A 20,676-nucleotide genomic window follows, 5' to 3' on the forward strand; every position below is an offset into this window, starting at 1 on the left:
TCTGGGAAGATCCCACATGCCACGGAGCAACTGGGCCCGTGAGCCATAATTACTGAGCCTGCGCGACTGGAGCCTGTGCTCCGCAACAAGAGAGGCCGCTATAGTGAGAAGCCCACGCACCGTGATGAAGAGTGGCCCCCGCTTGCCACAACTAGAGAAAGCCCTTGCACAGAAACAAAGACCCAACACAGCCATAAATAAATAAAATTAAAAAAAAAAAAAAAAATCACACACACACACACACACACACACACAAAAAGAAATCCAGCACTGAAGAGAATAAATGCAACTATGAATGATCCAGGTAGAAACTTTCAGAGAAAGTTTCTGTTGTTGTTTTAAGGTTTTTGTTAGTTAATTGTTTGCTTGGGTTTTTTTGTTTTGTTTTCAGAAGTGGAAAAACTTGTTTTTCCAAAATTTGTTTTCCAAAAAGATGTTAGGTCAAGCTTAAGAAATCAGTGTAAACAAATATTTAAAGTTCCAGAAAGAAAGGCAGTTAAATGTCACTGAGAAAAAAAAGATGAATCATGAGGAAAAAAGACTGACCTTACAAATACTGTGGAGTTATGCATAAGCTACAGTCCATGTCTGGAAAACGACGTACCCATTCTCATCCTCAAAAAAAGTTGTTCAGTTAACCATTTAGACAATTACATCAATCATAGCTCTAGTACAACTAGAGCTATGTTACACAGAAGTGAAGAGATTCTGAAGCCTGACAAACATGGGTTCAAATTTCTGCTCCTCCACCGACCACCGTTTAACCTTAAGGTTACTTAGCTTCTCTGAAGATGTTTCATTTAACAATAACAACTGTCCCATAAGAGACCAAAAGAGACAATACATGTAAAGAGCTTAGCACAGTGCGTGGCACAAGGTAACCATTTAAGAAACATAGTTATAATCACTAAAATAAAATATAGATAAATATTTTTCTAACCTTAGGATTGAGAAGACCTAAGCTTTAAAGGAAAGGAAACAAATGAAACAGGAAAGATTAATATATCTGGCTACACAATCCTTTAAAATTTTTATGTGTGAAAAATCTTTAAAATATTTGAAGGTAAACATAATACAAAATTAAAAAGCATAGGTACAGAATTGACTTATATAAGTTACTTTTCTCATACAACAAAAAGATAAAAACCCCAACAGAAAAGAAAACTGCACTGACATACTCTTCGCTCTAAATAAACAATACCAGGTACCCAACTTAGGAATCCACAAAGACAGTAATGGACACCGGGTGGGTATTTTTCAATGCTTCAACACATGACTGATAGTGTAAGGCATTCTCGCCCCTCCAATATCACATCAAGCTAATAAGGCATTCCTTACATCCTTAAAAAAGAACTATTTGAACTATTTGAAACACAAAATATTAGTATTTGAAATATTAGATTCAGATAGCATCAATTCAATCTTTAGCACACCGAATGCAAATCTATTACTAGTTTTTTAATTAAAAATAAAGCATAATCCTAGCATATATTCTTTAAACGAACCTAATGATTTTTCAAGCTATGCTAAAAAGAGGTACCTTGAAACTGCCCCTGAGATACGGGGGACAGCGGGGGGCGGTCAAGTGGCCGTACCTCTGCATCATCCGTGTTTCCCCTGCAACCTACATGCACTTCCACTTCCACCTGTATCTGTCCTTACGTAACTGGAGCCCAATTTATTTTCAGACTTTCTTTTTAAAACTGAAAAATAATTCTAACAATCCACATCAAACCTCTCTCCTGATCTCAAAAAGAAAAATTCAGTAAACATCCTTCATAAAGGATATGTCCATTATGAATTCTTATTCATAATGGACATATCCCAAACTTTCCATGGAAATTTTAAGTATATGATTATGTGGACCCCCCCCTCCATTTCCCTATTTTTCCTTATATTTAGAAAAATACTATGAAAATTTCAGTTGAGACAAATAACATGTTTTGCAGTATTTTTGGAATAACTTCTTTATTTCTGTGCCCAAGGTAACACAGATACTGCTATGGCATTAACACTAAACAGACCAAAATACTGTGGAACCCCTTCATAATACAAAGTTGGTGACAGAAATACAACCAAGTTGTTGACTCTGTTATATCTTTTCTGTGTGTGATATGTGTATGTGGGGTTATAGGCTTTTGGCTAGCAATATATTAAAAAAATACCAATGTACTCAGAAAGTTTGGGATGAAAGATATTCATTCTACTTCCAGCTAAACTGAAATTGTGGTCAACAGAGCTATTTTATACAATTACCAATTTCTTTAAATGAGACTATAATAATTATAATCCAAATGAAAATGGAATATAATTCAAATTATTTTGTAAGTACTTCAGATTCAGAGTCATACAAAAGCTAGCCTTTGAGTTATAAAAATTCATTTTCATTAGCACAGATAATGCAAAGACTGAAATGTATAATAACTCTAAGACAACATACTATTGAAGTTGGTTTTACAGCCAACACTTGACAAGTTTACATACAATTTTTATCTCCTAGTAAAAATGTACAAAAAGACAACATGTGGAGCTTTCTGTTGTTCAGACTTCAAATAAATGAGATTTTCTGTAATAAATTTTATATGACTTTTTAATGTAGTACAACTTTGTGTATTAAAAATAATTAAAATTAACTATAAACAAAATCCAAAAAGGAAAAACTAAATTTAACGGAAGAATAGGAGAATATACTACAAGCAGAGAAAGTTCAAAAAAAGCCACAAAACAAAATCATTTAGTTAGTGAATGGGCCACTAACCTTACTTTGATTTAAAAAAAAACAAAACAAGAAAACAAAAAACCTAAGTGTATCAGCTAAGTCATCCAATCTCATACACACCACCCCACACAGACACAGAAAGCAGCCAAAATATTCACTTTTCAAAAATGTCTAATAAAATTATTTTTACCTGTAAATTGTTTTCTGTGATTCTGTTCCACCAAACCATATTGATGGGTACTCCTGATTTACACCTGTCAGCAAGGCAGCCAATAGGGTTCTTTGCTTTTCGTGCCTTTGATCCCATCGGAACTAGCCTCTCCTCCAGCATCCCCAGGCGATACTTCCTTGGCTAGGAAAAAGAAGGAAAGAAACCAGGCCACTCCTAACATCCCCCATACTAGTCTAAGCTAACATAACTAACATACAGAAGATATCAAGAATGGTGGAATAGGAAACAAGTAAAATTTCTAAGACACTCCCTCTAATGTCCTTAGCACCACCCCCCATTCCCCATCCCCACCCCCAGTACGCACACACCTCCAAAATAACCCATAGTCCTAACAACAGTATTACATAAAACAACAACTGTTTTAGTGAAATACATTATAATCTGAGTTTAGTGAACAGAAATTAACTTATCAGCAAAGTAAATGCTTTGCAAATTTTTTTCCACTGGCACTTACCTATTCTCACTGCAATATGAAGAAATGGCTTCAAGGGCACAAAATACAGGTAAAAAAATTTCTTCACACCATATCTTTTTCTGCTCCCCATCTCACTACCTTATTTCCTACTGAGAACCACACCCCACTTAGAAGAAGCAGCTAATTTCAAGGAATGGATTTTTTTTAATTTTTAAAATTCTAAGCCCATTAGGGCAGAGTACAAATTGATCTATCTTAAGCAGGCACTGTACTCAGTGAAACTTGTACTCAATGAAAAACAACAATCTCAGACAAAAAAAATACACAAATTTCATTGGTCTTATAAATCTCAGTAATTTGAACAGATTGATACTAAGTAGCCTAGTAAAAGCACAGATTCATTGGCTAATATTATAATAAAGTTAGTAAACAATCTTAAAAGTGGTTGGCAGGGATTTTTTATACATGAAGGTTAATGAACAGTTTCCACCATTTTACTTCTCTTAATTATAGCAAATTTGTACTAAATTGCATCTTACAGGGAATTTGTATATTTTTTTTTCCCTTTAAGGAATACTAATACATTCTTGGGAAGGTATCTAATTTAAGATCTAAAATAAGAAAATCTATGTTTACTCTTTGTTCTGTCTTAAGACTGCTGAAGCAAATAGTTGAAATTAACATTCTTCAAAAATTAAACTTGCATAAGAAAGGAAACTAGACTACCCATCTATCCAGTAATTATAGCAGTGGGTAAAGTTTCATGAAGCTAAAATACTTCCACCTCTATGCAATCTTGAACCAATTCAATTACTCTCTGTGTCTACATCACAAGCAACTTTTGTGAATGAGAACAGAAATATACTCTTTAGAACCAAATTATAGATGAAAGAATTTTAAAGCAATTTATTTTTAATAACATAGCTCACAACTATAAGGCTTTGACATACAGCAAAAATAATATAGCCTTAATTAAGCCTTCACTAATTTAAAATTTATATTTTAGAAAACGTCTGGGCTAAAGATGATCCTATCAAAAAAGTTCAACACATCAAAGAATATTTATTTAAACAAAATCACAACATTTCAAATAGGTTCTATATAAGGACACCTAAATTCTAGTCATACATTTGAAAGCAAAAAAATTATTGCTTTAAATGTTCTTCTGTTATTTAGAGCCTTCACAAATCCAGACTTGTTTTTGAGCCAGTTATTACCTAAGTGAAATTTATTCTCATAGTAGTACATTAACCAACATAGAAAAAAAGGTTTTAAATAAATCCAGTGTATAATTCTCCCTCCCCAGCAGCTCTCATTATATGTTTCTTGTTTTTCCAAAAAGGAATTCATTATTCCTCTCCCTCCTCCCCATCACCCACCCCCAAAACCTATCATCAGCCCAAGACCTTTCCTCTTAGGTAGAAGAGACCCCCAAACTTGTGCCGCTACAGATTTAAGTTTCTTCAATAAATAGCCAGAGAGTAAAGTCCAATCCAAAAGTAAAACTTTCTGTGTGATACGGAATGAAAAGACCTAAGGTATCAATACCATTTAAATACCATTATAAGCAAGAGAAGACAAATGACATCTGAAAAGAGATGGCAGCAATACAGAGCATGATGGTGAGCCAAAAAGATTACAGACAGAAGTCTCACTGCACAGAACGTAAATTATGGTAAAATCTCATCTAAAAGCTAATTTCCAAATTATTTGAACTATTATTTATTCCTTGAAGGAAAAATGTATTTTCAACTAAACACGAGAGCCTACTTTGTATCGAGAACTGTTCTAAGTACTTGCAATGCAATGATGAATAAAACACACACCTTTCCCTCCGAAAGAGGACATAACCTAGTAGTTAACAAAGTCATGCGAACAGAACACACTCATGGTGATATGAAAAATGCACATATAACCAAGGTACCAATTGAACAGAGGCAAAGAAGCCTTCACAGAGAGGATGAATGCCTGAGCAGTGTTAAAGGAGGAGTGTCTCTAGATAGGAAACAAAACAAAACAAAACCAGAGTGAGCGAGAGAGAAAGATGTATTTGTAGGTTAGGAAAAATGCACATGTGGAGGCATACAGGCACTCTGTTGTCAATTAAGGGAAAACTACAAGTTTTCAGTCTATCATTAGTAGACGGCCAACCTTGAGAGCAAAAGATGAGGCTTGAAAGCAATAAAAAACCATGAATTGTTTTGTATCCTATGCCAAGGCGTTTGGACTTCACTCCATGGGCAATGGGGAACTCTTGAAAGCTTGTGAATGAGAATTAAACTGGAAATAGGCAGATAAATCAATGGTCTCTGACGATAATCCAGGTTGGGGTTTCCCAAACGCAGCACTACAGACTTTGGCTAATTCTTTGCTGTGGAGGGCTGTCCTGGGCCCCTGCAGGACGATTAGCAGCATCTGCCCCAGTCGTGACACCAAAAATATCTTTGATGTTCTGCAGGAGTAGGGGGACAAAACTGTCCCCATCTGAGAATCACAGGCGTAGGTGAAGGATGGGAACTCAAGGAAATTGCAATGGAAATAGAAGGCGAAGGCGTGGCTGGGGAAAGAGCTGCTAGCTTAAAAACAACTCGGTGATTAAATGACAGTAGGGGCTACGGGAAATAGAGACGTCAAATGGAAGGTAAGGAAATAAAGGGCAAACAAAATTTTATGGGAAATGTTTATTTTCCCCAAAGCCTTCTGAGTCCTACAAGATCCAAACCCCTCCTCCAGAGCAAACAAAAGCACAAGCCCTCTTCCCTTCCCCTTAGCTTCCAGCAATCCCTTCCTAAACCAATCTTGAGAATGTGCTGGTCAAGAAAAAGGTATGTTTCCTGGTTGATCCTCCACTCTTGACAGCCTCCTTGCCAGTCCAGCCTGCTGGTTATTATGAAACAGAAGCATTTTGAAAAGTCACGTCCTGTTGGTAAGTAACCAGCTTGTCTGCTCCACCTCCTAGTAAGTCAACACTGCACATCAAAATTCCCATTCTCTTTTTGTTCCTGTGGTAACATATCCAGCATAACATGTAACTATTTTCTCTCTCTCTCTCTAATATATACAATTTTTACTTTGTCTCAAGATTCACTACAAAACTGATTTTTATCGTTCTTCACAAAATCTAAATAAACAGCACAATAAGACAGTAGTTGAAAATAGTTTCACCCTTTTTATTGGGCATTTAAAAAATACCAACTTAGGGCTTGAAAAAGTTGGAGAATGTATTCTAGACTAGCACATCTCAACTGTCATGAACATATACTCTTCCAGGGATCTTGTTAAAATAAAGACGCTAATTCAGCAGGCCTAGAGTGAAGCATGAGATTCAGCATTTCTAAAAAGCTCCCAAGACTACTAGTGTGCTGCTGGTCTGGTGATCACCCTTCCAGTAACAAAGTTCTAGAGAATGTCAGGGAAGAGACCTGGATAAGAAACAACTAGTGGTAAAACAGAAATTGGGGCCACCCCCCAAAATAAAAAAAGGATAGGCGTTCGAATAGTTAACATCCCCCTCCTTTAGCTTGCCCTAAATCCTCAGAGCCTTCAAGACCATTACTCATAGCCCCCAAAGCCCTGGCTCTTCAAAAATCCTTGCCCTAGTCCAGAGAAGACCAATCCAATGGTTTAGGACTAAGGGAAATCCACTCTCATTCCTAACAAATAAGATAAGTCTCCAGACTGTGTCAAAAGAAAGAACAATAAAAGCTAATTTTTAGGACTGTTTTATTTCAAAACCTTAAATGCAAACACATTTTTTTTCATTCATTCATTCACTTAACATTTCAGCATAAGGCTTTTTGCCCTCCCTAGATGACCTACAGGGGTGGGATAGGGAGGATGGGAGGGAGGCTCAAGAGGGAGGGGATATGGGGACATACGCCTGCATATGGCTGATTCACTTTGGTGTACAACAGAAACTAACACAGTATTGTGAATCAATTACACTCCAATAAAGATTTTTTAAAAAGAGAGAGAAATACAGTGGTAAGATCTATTCTCCTCCCCTAAAAAGTTAAGTCTAGCAAAAGAAAAATATATAAATACCACTGCTCATATAGAAAATGTTGTTACAGACCAATGTTCAGAGCACAGTTCTTTAGGTAAAATTGCAAAACAGCATCATCTCTACAATACTTCACACTACAGGCCTTGTTATTATATATCATAACCTAATCATTAGTTATAAACTAGAGAAATCAATTGTTATCCTAGCACAAAAAGTTTCCAATGCCCTGAATTTTAAGAATGCCCTCTGAACATCAAAAAACAGAGTAACTGTGTTTTCACTATTTATACTCTGAAACAATGAATGATGATTTAAAGCTACTATGAATGGCACTTTTAAACAATTTGTATTTTATTAATCGAACATCTTCACATACTTGGAAAATAGTTGTGCACATATCTGAAATACTGATATTATCTCTCTTTAGACAATGTTTAATGAAATATATTAACTCATTGCCTTGTGCAGTTACAACTCAGCAACCTACATACCTCTTGCCACTTCTAAGGGTCTGAGGTCCACTAACAGAAACCTCTGGCCTAGAATTTACTGTATATTTATTTGAAAATCAACTTTCATTTCTCTTTTACGACCTCTTCTGACGTACAACGGTCTTCCCTCAATTAATTAAACGCTCCTAACGGTTTAGCATATTTGTTATTATGAGAACTAAATACAAGATTACATTTCCATTAACCATCAGTGGTTAATGTAAAATTCACTAAGAAAAAATAGACTCCAAACTGATTAAAACCATTTGAATATTTTAAATCAAATAAATTAGTTAATTTCCATATAGGCACAGGGAACTACCTCTACGTAATTTATTAGTTAATTAGGTGTGTTAATACACCTGGATTTTAAAGGCTCCCACACCTAATCAATGTAGAACAGTAAATCTAAACCTATAAGTGATTGTATAATGGGCTCCAATCAATTTTCTCGAGTAACAGATTTAAAAATCAAAAACAAAAACAAGCCAGCCTCAAAGATTATGTTGTATTTTGTCCTGCCATTCATTATCAGTAATTGTAGGTTTTCATGGAAATATATTAGGTCCCTTAGGTTTTCACTGTTTAAATAAAGCCAATTATAGGATGGGATGGTGAGCAGGTCTATAGAAAGTGGGTCTACAGAAAAACAGACTGTCATTGTTAAAGACTCATGGGCGGGTAAACATCTATAAATGAAAAAGATCTTTTAATCTGTGGAGTCAATACAGAAATCACATATAGGTTGAGAGGATGAAAACAGAGGATGCTGCTAGGTGAAAAGTAACCTAAATTATGTCAAATAGAGCAGAACAGGATTTACACACACGGAAATGTTTTTTAAGCTCTACTGAGTCCGATCCTGGGAGAAGGGGCCCACTATATTATCTACATACATTTAAGAAAGCCTACAAAGTAGTCATTACTTCTGTTCTCAAAACCTCAATGTTACAATGGAGTTTTTATGCCACCAAAAATGAGATCAGTTGTTAAGCAAGGTCACATTCAATTTCTAAAGACTTGGAACACCAAACTACAACTTCTATTCTTTTGCTTTAGAATAGAACCAGAATACAAGATGTAGAAAAACAAAATACCATGCCAAAGTTATTAAAATCTTTTAAGTGCAAGTGAGTAATGATGTTTTAAGTCATGAAAGTTATTTCTACAATAAACTATCACCTGTAATGACCATAAAAAATTTTATATGAATTTTAGTCCCTTATCAAAAGCAACCATCATGCTAAAATGCCTATTTGCTTATTAGCAAAAGGTTCCCTTTTGATTTATTTATATGTGTACCCTTGCTTAAACTGAATCTTGAAATGAAGCAGAATATCTTCAGCAATGCTCTTTACTATGATTGAACTTAAAGTAGGTAGTGGTTAATCAAAGATAAATAATCTTACACACATTCAGAAACAGATAAACATACGTTTTTAAATTGCAGGATTGTAAGCAGCCGCAGACTGCAACAACAACTGCCATCTGACAAGCACAGTGCGCTACACCAAGCACTGTATAGCCATTCATATACTTAATACGCAAAATTCTGTGAGATGGGCACCATCATAAACCAAGTTGACAGATGAGAAGGGTGGGCTTAGATGAGGTTAAAATAACTTGCCTATAATCTCAAAACTAACATGAGGTCAGGCTCCAGAGCTTGTACTCTTCACTAAATTTATTCCACCTTCTATAGTTTTCCTTAACGTGTTACCATCTTAACATTATTCTAGCTAATTCTAAAATGACCAAATACAAATTCCTAAATTAATCAATCTCTCTTTGACTCTAACTGGCATGGATGGGATCAATGAGAAACAGTAGCTACAGAGACTTCATTAAGCCACTCCCTCCTCCCCACTTTCAAAATGCAAGAACAAATCTTGGGAATTAAACAGAGTTAGGAAAAATTACATAGTTTTGGTTAAATTTAGCTTAAAACTTAGGCTAGCATGTTTGTGGATGAGAATCCTAAATTGATCTTTACTAATTTATTGCTGACCCCTACTTCCTAGGAAAACAGGGATGAACCACCAGTAATACCAAACTCTTAATATCAGCTACTACACTTCGTAAATACAGTGCCCAGAGTAGAGTGTAAAGAAGCCAACCAGAAAATCTCAGAATGATCTACTAGTTCCCAGGTCCAAGTGGCAGATGCAGCAATGGTTTCAGTGAACTACCATTATTAGGTAAGAACCCACTCAAAATCCCCAAAGCTAAAGCTAAATAATGACAACAGTCAACAGTATTACATACTGTATACAAAAGTCATGCTATTTCAGTTCATGTGTTTAAATACGGTAGCTTGTCAAACACCAAACAACCATACGCACCTAAAAAGCCTCCAAAACAAAAAACTCTCGCGAGATCTTTTTAAATCAATCAACAGGACAAAATTCCCTTGTAATCATAAATTTTGAAGACTCTTGACTCAACAAGAGCAAGTTGTCACTGCACACAAAGTACGAATTAAAGTAGAGAAAATACGCGGCTGAACTCCTAATTTGTTACAACAAAAATTTAATCTGTTCTTTCCAAAGCACACCTTTATCTCAACACAATTCTGGAAATTCACCCTGGAGGACTCTTCATTTAGGAGGAAAATAAAATTAACTTTTTCAAAGTTGAGCCCTTTTCTATAGGAGCTATCATATTGTTAAACAAGTTTCAATCTAATCTAATCCATCATTTTAAGAAAAGAACAGACTGACGGGTTAAACAGTAAGAAGAATGTCACATTTAATTCTGACAAAACAGAGAAGAGAGAGAATGTAACTGTTTGCTAAAGGGAAGTTGATTACTATAGATCATTAGCAATAAAAATGATAGTGGATTCAAATTACATAAAAATAATGACAGTTCTTTCAATATAAAATCACCAACTCATCAAACAGGGAATTACCATGTTATTTTAACAAAAATGAGCTTAATATTCTATTCTTTTCTAATGTACTTAATAAAAGATAATCAGAGTAATAAGTATGACATTTCAAAATTGACAGCATAAATTACTTGTGAAATTCAAGACCAAAAACAAAGAAGAAGCTTAAATGTCTAATAAACAAACAGTTTACAACAAATTTAAAAAGGATATCCCAACAGTAAAATAAAAGCATAGGACACCAAAGAAACACCAAAGGTCAATAAACATAAAAGAGAAGCTCAATAGCAGCAGTAATCAAATTTTAACAATGAGGGGTTTTTGACTATAAAATGACAAAGATATGAAAGATTTTTACATCTCAGTGTTTTCAAGGCTGTAGAAAAACCAGCACCCATGAGTAGAAATATAAATTTGTGCAACATTTCTGAAAAGTTAGCTATCAATTATCAAAAGCTTAATTGTATATTCTTGCCCTAGAAATTTACACTGTTTACAAAAACTTACACTGAGATAATCACATAAATGGAAAAATAGGCAGGCATAAGGTCGTTTTATCTCCTCCTCTGCATGTTACCAGTGGTCTCTCTCTCTCCGCTACCTCTTCATTTTTCACCTTATAGAAGATCTTACCCTTCTATACTGTCCTAGAAAAATTTTTTTCTTTGAAACATAACTAAATATTACCTATCTTATTCTAAGTAAATTACTTGATCTAACTTCCATTTCCCAATCTGTAAAATGGAAAAAAATAATATCTCTCAAAGAATTGCTGGGGTGACTAAATGATAAAATGAAATTATAAAACATTTAATTTTATAAAAGTATTACCATATTACCTGAAACGGATATAGAAGATCATTGTCAACATAAATAAAATCAAGGCTGCCACTGCATAGTGAGAAAATCCCAGATGTATTTTCACCAAATTTGAAGGATATGTTTGAGAAGCTAACAGCTATGTGGGGAGGAGGGGCCTGAACACCTCAAAGAAAAGAGGGACATTCTCAAAGCAACTATAGGAGAACGGCTTTTCCAATGGACAACTCTAATACAGCCTGATCCAGAGTGAGTAGCAACAGACATTTATTTATTTAATAATAGTTAATTCCCAAACAAGACTAGAAGGGTTTGGCTAGCACCATGTATTACCAATAATAGCTACCGTTTATTGGGCATTTCTCATTTAGTCCTCATAACACCTCTAACATGCCAGGTACTAAGGTATTATTATTCTCATTTTGCAAATGAAGAAACACAAAGGTTTAACTAAGCTTAAAGACACAAAGACAATCAGTGAAGAAACAGGGATTCAATTCAGACTGCCTGGCATCCAACTCCAAACCCTAAAACCTTGACCATTATTCAATGTTACTGGGTTATTACTATTCCCAACTCTTTGCTCTTGGAGAGATAAAAACTCACCATGAGCTCTAAGAAAGCTATAAACAGGAACCATGATGCTCCCCTGCCTACAGGAACTTGGACTCCAACAATTCTACCACACGTATCTCTAAATCTAAAGCCTGTGCCCGTTCCCACAGCATGGCAAGCAGAGGTGAATGGAGGTTCAGTCAACTCTAGTAAATAGCTCTGGGGCTTCCCTGGTGGCGCAGTGGTTGAGAATCTGCCTGCCAATGCAGGGGATACGGGTTCGAGCCCTGGTCTGGGAAGATCCCACATGCCGCGGAGCAACTGGGCCCGTGAGCCACAACTACTGAGCCTGCGCGTCTGGAGCCTGTGCTCCGCAACAAGAGAGGCCGCGACGGTGAGAGGCCCGCGCACCGCGATGAAGAGTGGCCCCCGCTTGCCACAACTAGAGAAAGCCCTCACACAGAAACGAAGACCCAACACAGCCAAAAATATAAATAAATAAATAAATAATATTTAAAAAAAAAAAAAAGGAAGAATAGCTCTGAGTGTATTAATTTGGAATTCTAAATACAATTTTCCATAAAAATACTCTGCATAGTACTCATGGGTAAAAGATACGGATGTGGCTGACTTGGAAATCTAAATACTAAGTAAAACAGTTTTTGAGAACATATATAAAATGTTTAAAAATGGTTTTATAGGTGAAGTTTTAGATTGTGATTCCCATTACGATTTATTTTTCAATATCTTCCCCCTTTTCTCCTCACCTTTTATTTTTTCCCCAAGATCAATATTTGGTTCCATGTTCAATCAATATTTGGTTCCATGTTTTAAAATGAGCCTAGCCATCAGAAGGACTGCGGAAAGATTTACATCCCAGATTATCTATGCCATAATCCTATTAATTTCTCCAAGTTTACTTTAGCTTTCTCCACCAAAGAACTCTACCATAATACTCACCAGTTTGTTATTCCTATTTGGTTCCCTATGTAAAAGTAAATAATGTAAAAGTCATCTTTCGAAGACATTAGAACAGAAATGTACACAAAAATTTTTAAATGTCAAATTAATCAGAAATCATACTATATATACAGATCAGTAAGTTTTGTAACAGAGGTGATACAAAAAGGAAAGGATGCGCTTAAGATTTGAGAACAGTGGGGAGGAGGTTCCACGCTGAGATCAAGCAGAATCATCCAAAGCGAGGCCTCCACCAGCTGCATTTCCCCACAAATAAGCCATCAGTAGATAAGCCAGCCTCTTTGGATCCCACTTCCCTCATCCTGACAAAGAGCTTTAAAATCAAGAACAGAAGAAATAAACATGATACTTCACAAGTCTTTTGTCCTCTAAACCCAAAGAATTTAACGTGTTATTAAAACCTAAAAAATTTACAGAAGTGAAAATCTGTCATCCCATTATCAGAAATAAAATGCAAATGCCCAGGTAAAGCTGCATATTGATTGAAACATCATACTAAAGTACAATTAAAACAAGAAATGTAAATGACGAGCACCAGAGGGTTTCTGCCTTAATGTGGGGAGGGGAGAAAGCTAAATAGGAAAATGACTGGACAACTAAAAAAGAGGGCGAAGAAGGACCAAGAAATATATAAAAGGGAAAGCCAAGATTGCCAGACACAAATTTTGAAGGAACATTTGTCTCAATCATCTGTGGTCGCACAGCTTAGCAAGAATAGTTAGCAAGATGTCATCATGTTATTTATGAATATCTGCATCTCTACATCTAACTTTGTTATAAAGATACTTTGTTCCCAGAGGATTTCTGACCGAAAATTTTACTGCTGTCCAGACCACATTTGTGATTCACAGTGACTTTCAGGTCTTTTTCTGTCATACCAGTTCTCGGCTTTATCTACCTTGTTGTTAAGGTTTCCTTATGCATTAACGTCTAATATATTCACTCCCATTTTCAACAGAACTCCATCTCCAGTGTTTTGGGGGGCTTACCTCTCCCACTGACTATATAGCCATAATTCAATTTCTTCCACCACCACCCTTGGCCAACAATAATTGTACACATTTTCAAATAATGGTTACTTTTCCTATCTATATTTATATATTTCTAATGTAGAAAATTTTAAAAATAAGTGCTTCTCAAATATCAACTGTGAAAGATCACATTTTTAAAAAATTTCCTATGCATCATAGTCCTATATGTTCATAAAACAAAAATGAATTACTAGAAAAATGATGACACATTTGGATGTTGTGGTATTATCAGATTGTTATAGAAGTTTCGAAACATTTACTTTTAACGTTTTAACTTATCTCCCTACAGACAGGAAACAACTCACCGTCTAGCTCCAGTCACTCGACACACTATGAGCGTCAGCGCCCTAAGGCATATATATTCTCAGTATACAGCTCTTCAGGAAATTTTCCACATACTTAACAACAATAAACCAACCCAGACAAATGGCTACGAACCTTTTTCTATACTGTTTTTCACATCACACATTTTACTTCAACAAGTCCTTATAGATACAAGGCCCTCAGCCATAGTTTCTTAGCTTATCTATGATAGAAGAGAATTTTAAAATTCACTGAAGATCCTAACTCTCTACTTGTAATCAAACAATTCCTTCTGCTTAATATGTTTGCTTCCCCATATTCCTCACCTTCAAAAACCACAACTCAAAACTTCTCCATAAACTCTTCTGGATCTAGAGAATTCTCTGCTACTTAGCAATCATCACACATTTAAATTCACGCTGATTAATACACTGCTGTGTAAATGTTCTCTAGTAGATTCATGTATTGTCTCTTGAATTAGATTTGAGGAAAGCAAGAAAAACACCAGTCCATTCTTTTTAAATTTTTCACACAGCCCAGAGTTAAGACTGCCCACAGTTAAAATATCTGACTGATCAGATCCAAATAATTCACATACCCCACAGGCAAAAAGCAGCATTTGCAGCTCAGGGGTTGGCCCAACTGAGATTTTCAGAAAATAATTTATCCAACTAGCTATGAAATAGTAGTAAGTATGGCCTAACTACCTGTTTTCCAATCTCATTCTGAAATAAAATGTCACTGAGTTATCATGATAGCCTGCTTAGATCACCTGGAATTATGATTGAATATTTACATAAATTTGAGGTACTTCCACTAAAATTACATCATTAAACAGACGTTATAAATTACTACAACAAAAGAATAATAGACGGGGGGTGGGGGGGGGATGAGCTGGGAGATTGGGATTGACATGTATACACTTGATGTGTATAAAAATTGATGACTAATAAGGACCTGCTGTATAAAAAAATAAATAAAATTAAATTTAAAAAAAAAAGAATAGACAAAGTCCCCATATGCCTTCAATTCACAGCATGCAATACTCTCATACCAAGAATATTTCTAATACAAAGGAATTTTAAACCTCCTCAACTCAACCATTAACAAACAATTTTAAAATATATGCAACCTGTACCCACAAAGATTCCTAATTATGTAGCCCACTACTGGAAAAAAAATCTCTATGTCCCTACATATTATTTTAAATATAAATGGCAAGAAAATATGGTCCTTCAAAGATATACTATATGAATCCTGAGTTTCTAAGTAGAAGCTGACACGTAAGGTCCTTTCAGTTTAGCCAAACATTGAGTTTTAGAGATGAAAGACACCACAGCAATTATCCAGGCCATGCTCATCATTTCACAGATGTGAAGATTACAGCCTAGAAGGTTGTCCCAAGGTCACAAAGCTAGAGATCCAGGACCTCAAAAACTGCAGCACAGTGCTCACTTCACTAATCTGCTTCCACTTGGATACATGCTAATCTCTCTCCAAATACAGATGTCACATCTGTAGTAATACTTCCTTCTATTATTTTCCTTTACTAAAATAAATTTTAGAAGAATGGGTATTATAATCTCCTTTTTCAAATCTCCAGGGCTCTTTACTATTTTGTCAAAAATTAATGTCAACAGCTCTAAATCACATATTTCAACTTTAAGATGCAATCCACCAAACCCTCATAAGTATTTATTTGCCATTCTAGTCTTACTTTCTACTCATACATCAGAAATGCTACTTATCACAGTTAACAGATTATTTTTTAAAAATGTGAAAAAGCTACTGGGGGACCCTTAAGACTACTTAAGGGCTTTTTATTTTCCCCTACACTAAACAGCTCCAAATAACCTGACTTCTAGGTTGTACCTGCTTTCCAGCACTTCACTGCTTCCTTCCATATTGAAGGTTTTGCCTACTGTCACTTCTCACTCACTTCTCACTGCTTGTGTCCAACTCTATTCCACTTCTACCCTAGGGATTTAGAAAATACATATTCCCATTTCTGAGACTAGTATGTAAAGCAAAAGTAAATGTGTTCTTGGTGAGAGCCTGTAAGGAAGTCTATAAAACCAAACCCATACCTTTTAGTCTACCCATCTTAGTTGCTTAAAAGCATTTTGTAATTAATTACCTCCTTGTTCTCACCTATTTTCAAAAAGGAGATAATACTAGGTACATGAGGTATTGATATAATTCATACCTGACCCCACAGTTTTATTTTCTTGTCTAGAGAACATCTATCTAGTATTCTTGAAATTCATTTTATACTACCTTCTGATCAGAGACTTCCTTAAAGCACCTTAAGCTTACATCAGTTTTCTAAAATTAATATTTTCTTTTTGATCTTTCTCCTATTACTTAGGAAACTGAATTAGTTATAACTATATAGTAATTTCCACCAAGATTTACAACCTCCTGAACATCTTTAGCTGCTACTGATCCTCACCAAAATTAGCACCGTCTCTAGATTACTATCACTATTAACATAATGATTCTCATTAAGACTCAAAGGCATCAAACTATAATAAACTACTACAAGGTACTTCAAAACCGATTCATGGTCTATCGACCTCAATTCCAAATAAAACTAAATTAAATTTCTAATATAAAGAGATTTTAAACTGTTTTTAAACAGTTGGGCCAATTATGAAAAGCTGAAGATTTTAAGTTTGCCTTGTAATGAGGAGTTTAATTAAATTAGGGGAGAAATCTTTGGTATATAGACAAAGCAGTCGGAAAATAAAGTTAAAAGATGATTAATACACCTACAATGGGTAACATAACATCTAATTTAATGTTGTAGTTGCTGTTATCTTAAAAAGAATGCATTAAGATAAAATGAGCAAAAATAAGAAGGATTTCATCCCTTCACATAAAATGTCTCTATTTCATGCACAGAGATCAAATAAAATTCTGCATATAAGAGATATACACCAAGGAAAATGGTTAACAAAAAGCAAGAAAAACATTATAGTCCTCCCCCACTTAAGAGAACACTGACCATTACGTAGGTAACATCCCAGTATCACCCCTATGTTCCATTTAGTTTCACGTAAGTTTCCATCTCACCTACCTTTCTTCTCTGAGAGATGTTGAGGGCACCAAAGTCATTAAACAAGGATGAAGCAGGTGAAGTTAGAGGATCTGGAAGGTAAGTTATATAAGTTTCCACACAGACAACTCAGGAAACCTATAAATCTAATAAATGTTTAACTTCAATGCTTATAAAGTAGTAAAAAAAATCATATACCACAACAATAAACTCAATGCCTCACACAGTGGGTGTTCAAATATTTTGTAAGTGAATGAAACACAAATTGGAGACTACTTCATTCAGCCAATAGTCAGTACACATTTATTCAGAAGCTATACGAATTAGAGTGCATCTATTTGCTGAGAACCAAAAGAAAAATAAAATAGAAAAAAAAAGGTGATCTTAACCATGTTATGAGGAATGTGTTTATGAAGGAAGTCTACCTGTAGTTTGTGTTCTTGAGACCAAACCATAAGAAAAATAAAAAAGGGGTAGGGGTGGCAAGTAGAGTAGTCAAACATACTCTGAGCGATAGGACTTGGATGTTAACACTTAGGCAAGACCTTAAAACCATCTACCCTACAGAATATTCCATATTTTTAAGTTTATCACCACATATTTGATATTCTTACTAAAAAGATAAGGTAAATTAAGTTTTTAAAGATGAAAATATTAAATGTTTCAAAACACAAACACGAAATCCAAAGATTTTATAGGTTCAAAGCTCTATTACTCTGTGGCCAGAAGTTACAAACAAAAGTACATCTCTAAATTGTTTCTCACTTAACAAATCACAAGAGTTTCTGAAAAGGAATGCATGGTATACATTGAAATATTTTTGTCTTCATTTCTGAGCTTTAGTTAGTCCTATGTTTCTCATTAAATTATCTGTAAAATCCTAAAGAAAATATAGTAAATGTTGTCATTTAAAGGAACCTTAAATCTCTTCATAATGCAGTACATATAAATTGCTGCTTAATTTCTCTGGTTTCTTCTGTCTGGATTTTCACAGTCTAGTCCTTCATTAGAATTAACATTAATTTAATATAACTAATAATGCAAAGAGAAAGAAGTTAATAAAATAGTAAGACACAAGATTTTTATGTAATTTATACATTCAAGACTATAAAAATAGGTATTATTCATCCTTTACGCTACCTTTGATAGCATTTAAAAGTCAGCATATAAACTCTATGGGAATGCCAAAAATATTATAATGCTACACATTAGTTTCTAATAATTTTATTCAATATTAAAATGTTGCTATTTTTTCCTACAGCAAAAGAAAGTTGAAATTTCTAAGTAATGAGAGAGATTTGATACACACACATAAAATGTCTATCTCAGAAATAATCCAACAAAAAAAAAAAAAAAAAGAAATAATCAACATGCAAATTCTTATTCTCGTCGTTATAAATAACTGTTTACATTTTACCGATATAGAATATTAATAAATTGTTACATATTTTTAAAAAAAACATTCCTGAACATTTATTTTTAAAAATAGGATAAGAAAGATACAAAAGAAACATTTATTTTAAAATTAGGATATGAAAAGGAAATTCTGTATCAAAAGGCTTAAAAATGTCCATAATCTTTGAAACAGTAATTCCATGTCTAAGAATGTTTCCAAAAGAAATAACTCAAAATATGAACACAGATTCATACACTTAAGTCCAATACTGGACTTTAAAAAAACAAAAAAACAAAAGTAAGTAAATTATGAAAATAAACAACAGGATTCAATTTATAATGACCGAGAAACACTCATGTTATAATTTAAAAGTATATTTAATGCAATCTCAGGTTTTATTATGTATATAAAGTATTATGTATTATATGTATATGTATGTGTATACATATATCCAAATCTTAATACTAGTTATCTCTGAGTGTGAAGATAACAGATCATTTTCTTCCTTACATCTATCTGCAATTTTCAAAATTTCTACAATGGACATATTGTTTTTAGAGTCAGAAATACATATATCTGTAAGAGAAAAAGGGACCAAGTCTTACCATGGCCTGCATATGGCTTGGCACTGTCATTTAGAAGGCTTGGGGAGCTGCTACTATTAGTCATTCTCTGAAACATAAAATATATATACATAATATCATTGAGGAATACAGAATTAAGAATATTCAACCGATTAAGTTAAGACTGACCCTCTTTGCGTCTTCCCCTCCAATCCATCGTTCACATCAGTGACACTCTAATCTTCCTATAAATGCTGCTGCTTGGATTACAATCATCTACGCAGAAACTTCGAAATACTGTCTATAACACATCAAATGAAAAGTTTACTCAATAGCCAGGTATTTAAAACCAAAGTCACAGAACTATTTTGAATTGCACTTCCATAACTTTTTAGCCTAAGCAAGACACATACCTACTAAGTTTCCTTGTCCATAAAATATAAACTCCAGTATCCATCCAAGAGGATGTGAATGACTGTAAGTCAATAAACACTCTCTACTATTCTCTCCCAACGCATATTATCCTTCATACACCTCACAGATTCTATAAAAGGAGGCTCTTCTCTGTTCTCTAAATATGTCTCCACACTTTCTTAACACACTCCACAGCCTCTATGGTCTCACGATCCTGAAAGGCCCTCATTCCACACTCAACAAAACACACAGAGGAGTGAAACCAGTCTCGTTCTATCCATCCTCTACATTCTCCAACTCCACCCTTGAAAGCTCACCCTGACTCCAAACCAACAAGAGACGGCTCACCTATACCCCACCTACCTCATCACCTCCTAAAATCCCACCTCCCACTCAACAAATGTGAAAACAAATGAAGACTCCAGATGTCTCCATCCCCGGAATAAACTTCAGTGTTTCGTGCCATATAAATTCATACCAACAATACCTGCATCAAGGGATACTTTGTTTCTACAGAGCTTCCAAATCCATTAACTCCAATAAAGCTGGTGCTGAAATATGAATCTGTGAGGCTGGTATCAGTTAAAGCACCTCCATCTATTCCAGGAACTGAAAGAAAAGGAAAATTCAAGTATATACATTATTTAAAAGCACAAAACATTGATGTAGTTTCTCTGTTCCCAAATAAGTTTTTTAAAGTCTCAAATCTCTGTCACACTTGTTTTTATTTACCTGTTCATAACAAAAGGCAGAACCAAATAAAACTGTCTCAACTCTAAAAATCTGTTAAACAATGCTCAAGT

At 34.7% G+C, this 20,676-nt stretch overlaps 1 protein-coding gene across 9 annotated transcripts in view; it reads right to left on the reverse strand.

Annotated features, from left to right (window-relative positions):
* PAN3 (poly(A) specific ribonuclease subunit PAN3) overlaps positions 1-20,676 on the reverse strand; it is a 118,909-nt gene that overhangs the window by 85,926 nt on the left and 12,307 nt on the right. For 7 of the 9 annotated variants that reach the window (XM_057532589.1, XM_057532590.1, XM_057532587.1 and 4 more), the window contains exons 2-5: positions 20,361-20,482; positions 19,502-19,568; positions 17,522-17,592; positions 2,910-3,071 (exon numbers count right to left, since the gene is read on the reverse strand). In XM_057532589.1, the coding sequence (XP_057388572.1) occupies positions 2,910-3,071; positions 17,522-17,592; positions 19,502-19,568; positions 20,361-20,482 (422 nt within the window). The remainder of the gene's footprint in view (positions 1-2,909; positions 3,072-17,521; positions 17,593-19,501; positions 19,569-20,360; positions 20,483-20,676) is intronic. The other 2 variants (XM_057532592.1, XM_057532591.1) reach the window with 1 other exon arrangement.

Source organism: Balaenoptera acutorostrata, chromosome 18 (genome assembly GCF_949987535.1).
Source record: "Balaenoptera acutorostrata chromosome 18, mBalAcu1.1, whole genome shotgun sequence".
Lineage (NCBI taxonomy): Eukaryota > Metazoa > Chordata > Mammalia > Artiodactyla > Balaenopteridae > Balaenoptera > Balaenoptera acutorostrata.